The following is a 14,408-nucleotide window of genomic DNA, read 5'->3' as shown; positions in this document are numbered from 1 at the left end:
GCCCAGGACTCCATGACATCATAGGTAAATTCTACCAGACATTTATTGAAGAATTAATGTCAATCCTTCTCAAACTCTTCCAAAAATTTAAAGAGGAGGGAGCACTCCTAAATTCATTTTTGTGAGGCCAACATTATCCTGATACCAAAGCCAGATGAGGACCCTATAAGAAAAGAAAACTACAGGCCAATACCCCCGATGAATATAGATGCAAAAATTCTTGACAGAATATTAGCAAACCAAATTCAACAGCACATTTAAAGGATTATACACCATGATCAAAGTGAGATTCATCCCTAGGATGAAAGGTTGATTCAACATATGAAAATCAATAGATATAATATACCACCATTAATAGAATGAAAAATAAAATTTATATTAATATGATCATTTCAATATGCACAGAATAGGCATTTGACAAAATTCAACCTTTTTCATGATAAAAACTCTAAACAAATTAAGTGTAGAAGGAACATACCTCAACATAATAAAGACCATATGTGACAAGCCCATTGCTAATATCATGCACAATGGTAAAAGGTTAAAAGCTTTCTCTCTGAGATCATGAATAAGACAAGTGTGCCTATTCTCACAACTCCTGTTGAAAATAATACTGGAAGTTCTAGCCAGAGCAAGAAAAAGAAATAAAAGACATCCAGATAGGAAAGACGTAGTAAAATTGTATCTGTTTCCTTATGACATGATCTTGTATATAGAAAATTCTAAAGAATCCATCAAAAACACTGTTAGAATAATTAATAAGTTCAGTAAAGTTTTAGGGTACAAAGTCAACCTACAAAAATCACCAATAGTGAACTGACAAAGAAATAAAATATTTCCATTTCAGTAGCATCTGATACTGTAAAATACTTAGGGATAAATTTACCCAAAGAAGTGAAAGATCTATGGACTGAATACTGCTGCTGCTACTGCTGCTAAGTTGCTTCAGTCGTGTCCAACTCTGTGCGACCCCGTAGATGGCAGCTCACCAGGTTCCCCCGTCCCTGGGATTCTCCAGGCAAGAACACTGGAGTGGGTTGCCATTTCCTTCTCCAATGCATGAAAGTGAAAAGTGAAAGTGAAGTTGCTCAGTCGTGTCCAACTCTTAGTGACCCCATGGACTGGCAGCCCACCAGGCTCCTCTGTCCATGGGATTTTCCAGGCAAGAGTGCTGGAGTGGGATGCCATTGCCTTCTCCAGGACTGAATACTATAAGATACTAATTAAAGATATTGAAGAAAACACAAATAAATGGAAAGGTATACTGTGTTCATGGGTCAGAAGAGTTAATATTTATAAAATGTCCATAGTGTCCAAAACTATTTATAGATTCAATGCAGCCCTTATCAAAATTCCAAATTCCAATATTAAAAAACCCTAAAGTTTTTATGGAACCACAAAAATACGTCAAATACCTTGAGACAGAACAAAGCTGGAGGCCTCACACGTCCTGATTTCAAAACATATTATAAAGCTCTAGTAATAAAAACAGTATGGAACTGACATAAAACCAGACACATAGACCAATGGATCAGAATCAAGAACCCTGAAATAATCCTATGCATATACAGCCAGTTTATATTTGGCAAGGGAGCCAAGAATTTTCAGTGTGAAAAGATAGTGTCTCAGTGTTGGGAAAACTGAATGCAAAAAAGTGAAATCGGCTTAGTCACCATGGAAAACAATATGGAGGTTCCTCAAAAAATTAAAATATAACTACCACGTGACCAGCCATCCCACTCTGGGAATGTACCCAAAGAAAAGAAAAACAGGATATTGAAGAGGTATCTGTACTCCTGTGTTCATTACAGCTTTATTCACCATGGACATGGGAACAATCCAAGTGTCCATCTGTGGATGACAAATTGATAAAGAAGTGTGGTATTTATGTACAATGTATTCTACAGAAGCTGTTGAAATGGAAATATTTTTATTCAGCTTTTGTAAAGAAGGCAATCCTGCCACTTGCACAGAATGGCTGAAACTGGAGGATATTATGCTAAGTGAAATAATCTAGACACAGAAAGACAGATACTGTAACATCTCACTTATGTGTAGAATCAAGAACAGCCAAACTCATAACCACAGGTTGTCGGGGCTGGAGGGAGGAGGAAATGGGAGGTGATTGTCAAAGAGTACAAAATTTCAGTATGCAAGATAAGTAGGTACTGGAAATCTTTTATACAGCACAGTGCCTATAACTAACAGTACTCTATCAAAAATAGTCTATAATATACTTAAAATTTGCTAAGATGGTTGATTTTACATATAGTGTTCTTGTTGCAAAAAAAAATGATAATAAAAAGTGTAGGGGGATACTGTGAGAGGTGATGGATATGTTTATGACCTTCATGGCAGATGGTTTTACGAGTATATGAAAGTCAAAAGGAAAGTGTTAGTTGCTCAGTCATATGCGACTCTTTGCGACCCCACGGACTGTAGCCTGCCGGGAATTCCTCTGTCCTTGGAATTCTCCAGGCAAGAATACTGGAGCGGGTTGGCGTTTCCTTTTCCAGGGGATCTTCCCAACCCAGGGACCAAATCTGGGTCTCCTGCATTGCAGGCAGATTCTTTACCATCTGAGCCACCAGGAAAGCCCTCGTGAGTGTATACTCATTCCCAAACTTACTGAGTTGTATATATTAACTATGTATCATCTTTTAACATGTCAGTTCAGTTCAGTTCAGTCCAGTCACTCAGTCATGTCTGACTCTTTGCGACCCCATGAATCGCAGCACGTGGTTTAAAAAATTCCAAACCATGAGTAGTTTGTAAGTATATGATCTAAAGAAAATACATCTGCAGCTTGACACAGTGGAGACTCCTACTGTGACAACTGGTTTATGGAATCAAAAGTATGGGAGCTGAACGGGGCAGTGAAGGTGGGATGGCCTCAAGGGGAGGGCAGGGCCATGTGCCTGCAGTTGGGGGATGGCATTTGAGGGGTCTGAGCCGAGCCTTGGAGAATTAGAGTTTATCCGATGGCCAAGGGTGGGGGAAGCAGCAGGTCCTCCCAAGCTGAGGGCTCCGTGGATTCAGGAGCTTGAAGGCCAGGTGGTGTGCTCTGTATTGGAAGGACGGGACCATTTTAGGGACTGGTGTGAGGTGTGTGCGGAGAAGGCAATGGCACCCCACTCCAGTACTTTTGCCTGGAAAATCCCATGGACAGAGGAGCCTGGTAGGCTGCAGTCCATGGGGTCGCTAGAGTCGAACACGACTGAGTGACTTCACTTTCACTTTTCACTTTCATGCATTGGAGAAGGAAATGGCAACCCACTCCAGTGTTCTTGCCTGGACAATCCCAGGGATGGGGAAGCCTGGTGGGCTGCCGTCTATGGGGTCGCACAGAGTCGGATACGACTGAAGCAACTTAGCAGCAGCAGCAGCAGTGAGGTGTGTGAGCTGGGGGCAAAGAGGACAGTGGCAGGCTGAGAGCCTTGGATGCCAGAGTGTAGAACGGCTTGAATCCTGATGGGGACGGGGTTCCTTTGAGGGCTTGACAGCATGGAAGAGCCATAATTAGTTTTGGTGGAGGCAGCGGTTCAGTTGCTGCCGAGTCTGGGCTGCTGGCTGTCATGGATAAAAGGATATACAGTAGGGACTGTGGCCTGCGGCTGAAGTGCATGCTCCATCCATGGTGTCCACGCTGGGCACCACGCACTGTTGTCAGAGCCTGCATTTTCCAAGGGAAGATGGAATTCCATATTTCAAACATGAAATCTTATCATTTTGAGGGTTGGTTTCAGAACTTTGAAAATACTGTTTGTGTCCAACTGAACATACCTGTGGCAGATTCAGTCCCTGGCTCAGAGTTTTGGCCTTTGTCTTGGACTTTGAGCTCCTGGTAGGGAGGGTGGGGATGATCCAGGCAAGAATTCCTTCCTCAGACAGGGTTCACCACCCACAAATAGCTCTGGCCTTCATGGCTGTAAGTGGAGGCTCTGGCATGATGGGGCCTCTGTAGCCACCTGTTCATGCCCTTCCTGGCCTGGGGTTCAGGCCTCACACCTAGCTGGGGTTCACTGGGCCCTGTGCAGCCAGGTTAGAAGTTCTGCTCTCTGGGGCCCTCCTCACTGCTTTCCCTCCTTGGTCTGCTGTGACCTGGGAATTTGAACAATCTCATCTTTGCCCTGTAGGCTGGCCTGATCCGTATGGAAGAGGAGGAATTCTTTATTGAGCCCCTGGAGAAAGGTCTGGCGGCGAAGGAGGCCGAACAGGGCCGTGTACACGTGGTGTATCATCGACCGACCACCTCCAGACCCCCTCCTCTGGGGGGGCCACAGGCCCTGGACACAGGTAAGGCTGCTGCAGGTGGGAGGTTGCACGGTAGACCTTGAATGTTCCCCTGGGGGGATCCAGGCATCATTTCTGTAGGTCTGGTTCCAGGCCTGGACTGAGACCACCCTTGCTGACCACATAGCACAGTGGGGGTGCTAAAATGCTGAGTTGGGGACCTCTGCTTTGGGTGTATGTGGGCCATAAACCTGTAGGCCTGAGGCCTCCACGTGAGCGTGTATGTGCTAAGTCGCTTCAGTTGTGTTCGACTCTTTGTGACCCTATGGACTGTAGCTCACGAGGCTCCTCTGTCCATGGGATTCTCTAGGCAAGAGTACTGGAGTGGGTTGCCATGCCTTCCTCCCAGAGGATCTTCCCGACTCGGGGATTGAACCCGCATCTCTTATGTCTTTTGCATTGGCAGGTGGGATGTTTACCACTAGCTCTACCTGGGAAGTCCTGAGCAGGCAGGAAAAGCTGCCTGAGGATCTTGCCTAGTGTCAGGAAACAGGCAAGACCCAGACCAAGCCTGAGTCCTGTACCCATGTCTGGGAGCCTGTGCCTTGGCTCACGAACAAAGGCCCTGAGTGTTTCCTTGGCCCGGATTGAATCCTGCTCCCTCTGGGAGGCAGCCGGGGGCCAGCGGGGGAGGGGAGCGCTCCACAGAGAGCCCAAAGGTACAGCCTTGGCGACCTGTGCATACACTTGTGTGGTTTTAACTTTTTCAACTTAGAGCCAACCGCGCTCTTGGGCCCAGGAGTGAGGAGGGAGCTGCTGGGGAGGTGGTACAGCCCTCAGAGCCCTCCCGGAGGCCAGACCTGCGACCTTTGGCCCAGAGCTCCCCAGTGTCCTCAGGGTCTCGGCTCCCTGGTTGCAGCGAGGCCAGTGGGTTCTGGCCATGGTCCTGGCAGGCCTCGCCATGCCCAGGCTCTGTGCCTGGCTTAGGCAGGCTGGGCTCAGCCCTGAGTTTCCAGTTGTAGATCCCTGGCTGCACTCGGTCATGGCCACGCCGGTGGCAGCAGGCTGGAGGCCCGGGTCTTGAGTTAAACTCATCTGCATGTTGACAGGAAACCCTGGAGGCCCCACTGGGCCCACCCAGCTGTGCTGTGATTAGCCCAGACACTCCCATTGCCCCCGGGCAGCCCCGCCTCATTTAATTTAGGTCTCTCTGAGTTCCCAGCTGACAGATAAATTGGGTGCAGCCTTGCAGGGCACCATTCTAATTTCAAGAAATGGTATCAGATACTTTTGCAAAGGAATTGTTCCATCAGGATGCCCAGTGCTCTGTAGAGTCGATCAATACTTGCTGCCCCTTCTTCCCAGATGATGAATTGCAAGCCGTCTGCCAACAGTGGAGGGGGTCCCCCAGGTACTGCCTTCCCGGCCTTCCCAGCTTCAGCCCCTCCTATCTTTCCTACCCTTGGGCTTCTCTGCATGGGGAGGAATGGAGAGTAACCCCATGGGGTGAGGGCAGGAGTGGAAATGGGGCAGGCGCTGTGCTTCAGATCAGGGATCAGGACCCTGGTGTTGCTCCTTGCTGGCTGGCTGCCCTTGGGCAGGTTTGGGTCTCTGGCCTCTGCTTTCTCATCTGTCCAGAGCGATTAGAAATGCCTGTGCTTCAGAGAGCTGAGGGCTGGCCACTTTGGTTTCGGTGCTTCTGGGCTGGCCTTTACTGGAAGATTCAGGGGGTTTCCTGGGTTGGCACTTAGGCTGGGTGAGGTGGAGCCTGCACAGTGAGGCTGCCAGGTGCCTGGGTCAGGCTGCCGATCCCTAAATCCATGGGCCGCTGTCTTGTGAACATGCCACGCTCCTTCCTGGCAGGGCCTTCTTTCCCAGGCTTCTGCTGGCCTTCTGACTTCTTCTCTGGAATCCTTTCCCTAACCTCATCCGCCTATCTCTGGTGAGCACTTAAACTCAGAACACAGAAAAGGGATTCCAAACTCAGTACAAGCCCAAAACCCATTGACCTTAGAAGATTCCAGGGAAGGCCAGCTGCTCGGGTCTGGCGCTGGTGCGCTGAAACGGGCCGGGGGTGCGGGGCTCTCTGGACTGAGCTCTGGACCTCAGCCCAGGGCTGTGGGTGTGTGGGCTGAAGGCCGTGGGTTGAAGGTAGCCAGAGGCTAGAGTCTGGCACCAAGCACCCTTTCCTTGGTGTCCCTGCCCAGGGTCCACGTGACCCCGTGTAGACGATGTCCACAGAGAGCACATTTCTTCTCCCTGAATGTGCCTGGTTGTTCCCCTGTGCCCAGGGTTGAGGCCCACTCACTGGCTGGAGGTGGCCCAGACACACTTTTTTGCTGTGGCTGGTCTGAGGGCCTGCGGTGACTCCAGAGAGCCCCACTCTCCGTCAGCCCCAGTCTTGTCAGGGCCCACAGTGGCAGCTGGTAGATACGTAAAAGCAATGTCCTTGTCTGAGCATGTTTGGTCCGTGCTCTTTCCTGCAAGAGGACGTGACCTACTGGGCACAGAACACCAGGGCCTCTGTGCAGAGGCTTTCAGTGTGTGTGTGTGTGTGTGTGTGTGTGTAAGCTAGGGGATCTTTTCTTCTCATGAATTCTGATGTGCAGCTCCAATCAAAGAAGGCAGGAGGCACTAACTGGCAGCTTCCTCCTGCCCCCACGAGGCGACTTCTGTAAGCATGTTTGAAATACCCTGGCCATTTATCAAGGACAATGGATACAATGGGTCCTCTGAGAAAGGGGAAGCGGAGACACCTGTCCTGAGCCTCCTGGTCTGGGAGATTAGCATCTGCCAGTGTAAGAGTTGGAGTGGGGGTGCCTGGAAAGTGGTGTGGTTATGGGTGAGGGTGCCTGTGGGGGTTGGTGTGGCTGGGGTAAGGGGTTTGTTGGGGGGTCTTATATACAGCTCTTCCAGGGCATTGAGACACAGTGTCATTGCCCTGGCTTCCCTGAGCAGCCAGTGGACTTCCTGGGGTGGTCTCAGGGGCTCTCAGAGCCTCGGAGCATCCTTGTCACCAAGTCCGTGTCATCTGAGGTTAGCTACTGGCTTGCTGGCTGCCCAGGGAAATGGATGGAAAATGAAGGTTTGGGGGTGTCTTCCAGGACTCAGGCCAGGGTTGGATGTTGCCCTGGGCAGCTTAGCCCGCACCTTCAGACCCTGGAGGAGGGCACGAGGGTGGGCAAGGGACTGAAGGAGACCAGGGCGACTTTCCCCCTCACTGGACTCGCAGGTGTTGCAGAAGCGTCTCTGCTGGGCTCTGCTGGGCCTGGGAGCCTGTCCGGGCCAGAAAGGCAGCGCTCCAAGGCCAGGGTGCCATCGTGGCCTTTTGGGGAGAGGGGGTTCGGGCATCTCTAGGACTCCTCTGGGTTAGACCTTTCTCCAGAACCCCAAGTCCCTTTCTCAGTCAGGGCCAGACTTGTGCCCAGGGCAGTATGTTGGGAGGTGTGCTGTGTAATGTTGGCTTCTCTGGTGTTTGCATATGTGTGCACGTGTGTGTGTTTGCATTTACACACAAGCATGGACAGAGCCTCCCTCCCAAGTTCTAGGCCCTGCCTGAGCACTGCGCTAGCTGCCATCTGTATACTCTAGGTTGCTGAGGAGTCGCCAGGGCCAGTGGGTATGGGGAATGGGGAGCCCCAGCCCAGCCTGGAAGCCCTGCTCAGAGCTCATCTGCCTGATCCTGGCATATCATGCCCCAAATCTCAGGCTGCTGGTTACCATCACCTGGGTGGCTTAAAACAGCAGTTAATTCTCTCATTCTTTTCCCTTTTCCGGGAGGGCAGAATTCAGTGTCACTGAGCTGAAGTCAGTATGTTGGCAGGACTGTGTTCCTTCCCGAGGCTCTAGCGGCAGTCTGTTCCTTGCCTCTCCCAGCTTCTGGGGGCTGCCGGCATTCCTTGGCTTGTGGCTGCATCACTCCAGCCTCTATTCTCATGGTCACAGTGCCTCCTCTGCTTCTGAGTGATGTCGCCTTCCTCTTTTAAGGGTGCATGTGATTGCATTTGGGATTCACCTTGATAATCCAGGATGATCTCCACCTGTCGAGATCCATACTTCTATCATATCTGTGGAGCCCTTTTTTGGTTATATAATACTCCCAGGTTCTGGTGAGTAGGACCTGGAATCTTTGGGGACCACCATTCAATCTATTTGTTGTTGTTTAGTTGCTAAGTGGTGTCTGATTCTTGCAACTCTGGCTTCCCTATCTTTCACTCTCTCCTGGAGTTTGCTCAAATTCATGTCCATTGAGTCAGTGATGCCATGCAACCCTCTCATCTTCTATTGCACCCTTCTCCTCTTGCCCTCAATCTTTCCCAGTATCAGGGTCTCTTCCAGTGATTCAGCTCTTCACATCAAGTGTCAAAGTACTGGAGCTTCAGCTTCAGCATCAGTCCTGTAGGACGTGAGTGAGCCTCCCTTACAAGGCTGACTGTGCAGCGACCGGGGCTGCACATCTGTGCAGGAGTAACCCTGCAGGCATACTTCACTCCTTCTCAGGGGATGATGTTCAGGCACAGCCCAGCAGGACCCACGCCCCTCTTCTGCATCTGCTGGACCCTAGTGCAGTCTCAGCCGGGCCGTGGTCTGACTCTAAGACCAAGCGTACTGAGATAATAGCCTTATTGGTTGCACCAAGAAGGGCTGAACTTGGGACCCTGGGAAAATCCCCACTGAGTGGGAAAGGTCCTTGGATCACACACTGAGCAAGTGGTCTCACTCTATCGGGCACATTTGCAACAAGTCCTGCTATCTCAAGACAAGGGCTGCAAACTCAGAGACCTGCAGGGCCCGACAGGCAATGCCAGTGAGGAGAGCGGCAGAGGGCAAGAAAACAAATTACACCCACCCTTGGCCCCGTTTTAATTTTCCTTCTTTTGATACAAACATGAAAGTCTCTGCTGAAATGGATACAGCAGTGACACGTGGCATTTGGCCCTGGCCTCACCGTGGGCACAGGACAGACAATAGACATCATCCATAGGGCAGCCTGTCCTCAGCTCCCCTGACCAAGACCTGGTGGAAGTGTGGGCCCGGGGCAGCCATTTTTTTTGCCGTTAAGAGAATCCAGACATCAGAACTTTGATGTGAACTCTCCTGATTTTAAATTGTTGCTTCAGATTTCTGAAAAGCACCATATGGGCCAATAATACAATGGCCCCTATTGACCACCTGTGTTTTCAGAGACGTGGAGGTGGAAATGTCCTGTGTCCTCCTCCATGGGCTTCCTGCAGTCCCTGGGCATGGCCTTGGGACAAGGGGAGGCTGTGCACTCCTGCTGAGCTGCTAGTGGGCTGCAGAGTCTCCCACCCTGCCTTATACCTGGCCCTGGGCTGAAGGCAGAGAAGGCAGACAGCTCAGTGTCTGTGACCTTGGCTGCCTCCCTCTCAGAAACAGCTCGTGCCAAGCCTCTGCCCGCTGCTGTCAGACTGCACCATCCTCCCTGGCGGGCAGAGGAGGCAGGGTGCCCTCGGGAATGCTGTGCCCTGTTGCTGCCAAGGAAAGCCTGTGAGGAGAGCGAGGACAGGGTGCCAGCCCTGCGTGGCTTCTCCACGTGGCTGAGCGTGGCCCGCCTGCACAGTCTCCAGCAGCCCTTCCTCCCCTCCTGACCTGCTGCATATCTCTGCCCCACTTCCCTGAGCCAGAGAGTTTTCCAGACGGCTAAGGCACCAAGAGTCCCTTGGACTGCAAGGAGATCCAACCAGTCTATTCTAAAGGAGATCAGCCCTGGGATTTCTTTGGAAGGACTGATGCTAAAGCTGAAACTCCAGTACTTTGGCCACCTCATGTGAAGAGTTGACTCACTGGAAAAGACTCTGATGCTGGGAGGGATTGGGGGCAGGAAGAAAAGGGGACAACAGAGGATGAGATGGCTGGATGGCATCACTGACTCGATGGACGTGAGTCTGAGTGAACTCCGGGAGTTGGTGATGGACAGGGAGGCCTGGCGTGCTGCGATTCATGGGGTCGCAAAGAGTCAGACACGACTGAGCGACTGATCTGATCTGAAGGCACCAAGAGCACAGCTCATGATGGGTGCTCAGGGCCAGGAAGCAGAGGGCTGGAGCTGATGCTGGGAGCTCACAGGGGCTGCCCCAGCAGGGAAGGGGACTGACAGTCCTGTGTTGTAACCAGCTGCTCTGGTCCAGGCTGGAGGCAGGGAGCCTAGAGCAGTGCTGCAGGGAAAGTGCGTAGCCATCAGGACAGGACACTAGTGGTAAGTGGGCAAGGCTCCACTCGGTGCCAGCTAGGTGGTCAGGCTTACCTTGGTGATGCAGTGGGTGTGAGTCATAAGGGAGAGGGCTCAGTCAGGAATGAGACCTGGTGGAGGGGGGAGGGGGGAGTAATGCGGTAATGGAGTAGGGGATGTGGAGGGGGCACTAACTTGCTGGAAGCCCATTTGCAGAAGCTTTCTGCTCTGTAGTGCTTTATCTCCTATGGCCACTGTAACAAGTTACCGCAAAGTCAGTGGCTTATGCTCTTCTGGAAGTCAGGAGTCCAAAATGAATCTCAAGGAGCTAACGTTAAGGAGTCAGCAGGGCTGGTTTCCTCTGGGGCCTCGAGAGAGGAATCCATCCCTTGCCTCTCCCAGCTTCTGGGGGCTGCCAGCATTCCTTGGCTTGTGGCTGCATCACTCCAGCCTCTGCTCTGCGGTCACGGTGACTTCTCTCTTGTCTGTAGTAAGTTTCTCCCTCTTATAAAGACACTTGTGATTACATCGGGCTCACTGGGCTACTCCAGGAGAATTTTCTCATTTTAACGTCTTTAGCTAAATCATGTCTGCTAAGTCTCTTTAGCCATATGAGGCTATCCTCACAGGTTCTGGGGGTTAGGATGGGACATCCTGGGGCCCATGATTCAGCCCACATGATATCAAAATGTTGAAGGCTGAGGTCCTAGCAGAAATGGGAGAGAGGTCAAGAGAGGCAGGTTTTGCACCCTGAGCCCCAGACCTGGCCAGAGTCCAGGTGCTAGGGCCCCTCTCTGGGCCACTGGTGGGAGCCTGGGGCCTGGCCCGGCACTTTCAGGCTGGTGACTCAAGGGCGCTGCTCCTGGACTTGGCCCATGCCCTGCACAGATGGCTCTTGCCAGCTCACTGCATTGCAGCTGAAAGTCTGGGCACCTTAGTGCTTTATGCCCAGGGCCCTCTCGGTTCTTCCTCTTCATTCTACCCTGGGCTGTGCCTATGGCCTGGGGGCCAGAGGGAACCCCAAGAGAAGTCCTGATTGTGAAACCCGAAGCAGTTGGCCTGACTCCGGGAGGCGTGTTTCAGGGCTGAGTGTATCCTTGGCAGAGGCCATGGTGCTCCCGCTGCTCTGTGGTCAGCCCCCTGGACGGCCGCTGGAGATGCCAGTGTGCTGACGTGGCCACACGCTGGGGAGGTGGGCGGGGGCTGTGCTGGGTCAGCCGAGGCCTGCTGCGATCTGGGGTCAGACTGAGGAGACTGCTGCAGAGCTGGCGGCTGAGCTGGGGTCTTTCTGACTGGGTTCTGCAGCTGGGGGGCTCTGCCCCGTGGGCTGTGAGGGCAGAGGTGGTGCCTGTAGCCCATCTCCTCCTGCAGTGGAGCCTTGCCCGGCATGCCCCCTCCTCCCAGACTCCACAGATGCAGTCTGTGACGGCACTTGGCCTGGTGGGTGCAGACAGCCCACGCGCTCAGCTCCTCTCCTGTGTCTAAGGTCTACCCTCCCTGCTTCCTGTCTTCTCCCACACTCATATGCAATCTGGTTCAGGGGCGGTGCTGGCTGGGTGAGTGTGGTCCAGGAAGGACTTGAATCTTGGCTGGAGCACTGTGAGCAGATGACGAATGTGACCCGGGGATAGTGCTCTGGGCCTTGGCCTGCCTGTGGTGCAGGGGACAGTTCTTAGAGGAGCCACCTCCGCACATCAGTAGCTGCTCCCAGCACGGAGGCCAGGGGCAGTTTGGTTAGGGATTGAGTGTGCCTGCCTTGGCAGCTTTCCCAGCCCCATCATGTCTCAGTTTTCGCATCTCTAAAATGGGTATAGTGTCGGCAGGGCCTGCTAATCCTCATCTCACCCTTGGTATGGTGCCCACTCTGTGCTTGCTGTTACACATGCTTAAGATCATAGGCTGTCTCGGGCCCTGAGGTCCTCTCTGCCCTTGCCGCCCCATCTTTGAGGAACTCTTTTCCACAGACCCAATTCACTGATACTCTTTTCTTTTTATCCCCTGGATTGTGTAGTGAATGTCCCCTAAAGAGCTTTCTGTTGGCACATGGTGACTATGCCTGGCTTCCAGGTAACACACCATCTCAGAAGCAAAGTCGTGCTCTGCTCTGGGTGCATCTGGAATTAAATTAGCAAAAGTGGTGTGTCTGGCTATCACATCAGCCATGGGCTCTGCAGACTTGCTCTTTGCTGGCCTCTAGTGAAGCAGACCGGGATGTTTCTGGGAGAGATTTGATGTCTCCAGTGGCCACTTTACATGTCTGTGATGCTTTGTGCTTCAGAGGTGTCAGCTGGCCTGCCGGGGATGGGAGCGGCTGGGCCCCGAATGTCCTGACACGGTCCCTTCACACCATGGGGCAGCTGGCAAGAGATCTGGGCTTTCTGCGTGCTGTATACGTAATGGGGAACAGAGGGACAGGTGTCCCACGATGAACCCCTGGACAGAGGCCTCTTGGTGAAGCAAAGGGGTCCAAGGACAGGGGAGAGGTGCTGGTCCCAGCATCAGGGGATCGGGCTGCAAAGACAGCTCAGGGGGGAGAGGAGCCCTTCCCCAGAAGCAGTGAGGCCAGGCATAGCCCAGAAGCTCTTTGGGCCCAAGTTCCAAACTCTGCAAGTCTGTACCAGCTGGAGGGCTCTGACCAAGGCCTGTTTCCTCTCAGAATTCTCTGCAGGTTGACAAACACTTCAGCCAGCTCCAAGCCTGAAGTGTTTTCTATAAAAAAATTTCCAACTTTCCTTGACCCATTTCTCTTTCAAATTAATACCAAGCAGTGCTGTGCACTTGGCACTGAAGGAACTCTGAGCTGGGAAAAGGTCATGCAATTAGACGGAAGTCTTGGTGTCTGGCTGTCTCTCCCTCCCCCTTTATGCGTCTCCCCCTCCGTCTGGCCCTCTCGGCTGCTGTGCACACATACTCCCGCGCGCCCACGTTTGGAACTTGGGCTGGATTCTCGAGTTGGGATGTTTCTTCCAGAGCTCTTGACCTGGCTCCACTGGCCTGGGCTCAGTCCTGGGGTGTGGGCTTCCCCTTGACCTGGAGCTAGGAAGGCCTCCGAGAGTGTGAGTAGAGCGCATGGGAGAATCTGGAGGCAGAGTCCAGCTGGTGTTCCTTTCCAGGGATGTGCAGGCAGGACAAAGTTGCACACTTGGGATGAAGTCAAGGCTCAGGTGAGAGCTTGCAGGATGGCACAGGATTTGGGGAGTCTGGGGCCAGGTCCTGATGGAGGAGGTGGCCTGGGAGCTGGGCCTGCCTAGGCCTGGTCTGGACTGGAAGGGGCCAGGCTTCTAGTGATGTTCCCAGTCACTGGGGGAAGACCACAAACAACGGTGGGACTGCTGGATGGAACGTGGAGGCTAAGAACAGGCACCCTGTGCACTGCTGCAGAGGCGGGTAAAGCTGTGAGCAAAGCAAAACCCAGGAAAGGGTGAACTGAGTTGGGGGAGGGTCTCTGGGTCAGAGACAAAAGACTCGGCTGGTGGGAGGGCCCGGCCCAGGAGACTGCTCCAGTTCCTGAAACCGGAGTCAGCCCCATGTGGCTGAGGGGCAGAAAAAGGGCCACGTGCCTGGAGGGAAGGAGTAATGGAGAGAGAGCAAGGGCAGGGCCCAGGGAGATGGGGAGGGCTGATGGGGTTGAGTCGTGGAGGAGGTGAGGTCTTATTCTCCTGGCAGTGGGAAACCTTTGAGGACTGTCAGTGGGGAGAGTGGCTATAGGGAGGGCTGTACACAGGGGGCCCCGGGGGTCCTGATGGCCAGCGTGAGATGGCCTGGTGGATGAGCACAGGATGCTTTGGAAGCAGGGCTCACAGGACATGGGTGCGAGCGAGGGATCAAGGGTAGCTCCTGGGAGGATGGTGGATGGGTGTGGCGCAGCCTGGGGTGGGGAGGCTGGGCGGGGGAGAGGCAGGCCCAGTGCAGAAGGCAGAATTGGGGCCCAATCCTCAGACCTCAGAGCTGGGCCCTCCCACTGTTCCTCCCTCCCCTGGCTCAG

At 52.8% G+C, this 14,408-nt stretch overlaps 1 protein-coding gene across 1 annotated transcript in view; it reads left to right on the top strand.

Annotated features, from left to right (window-relative positions):
- Window positions 1-14,408, top strand: part of ADAMTS2 (ADAM metallopeptidase with thrombospondin type 1 motif 2) — a 245,140-nt gene that overhangs the window by 72,902 nt on the left and 157,830 nt on the right. The window contains exon 3 of the mRNA XM_027548434.1: window positions 4,137-4,296. Within this exon, the coding sequence (XP_027404235.1) occupies window positions 4,137-4,296 (160 nt within the window). The remainder of the gene's footprint in view (window positions 1-4,136; window positions 4,297-14,408) is intronic.

The sequence above is a fragment of the Bos indicus x Bos taurus genome, chromosome 7, assembly GCF_003369695.1.
Source record: "Bos indicus x Bos taurus breed Angus x Brahman F1 hybrid chromosome 7, Bos_hybrid_MaternalHap_v2.0, whole genome shotgun sequence".
Taxonomy (NCBI): domain Eukaryota; kingdom Metazoa; phylum Chordata; class Mammalia; order Artiodactyla; family Bovidae; genus Bos; species Bos indicus x Bos taurus.
Note: the sequence above shows the minus strand (reverse complement) of the source record. Positions and strands in the feature narration are given on the sequence as shown.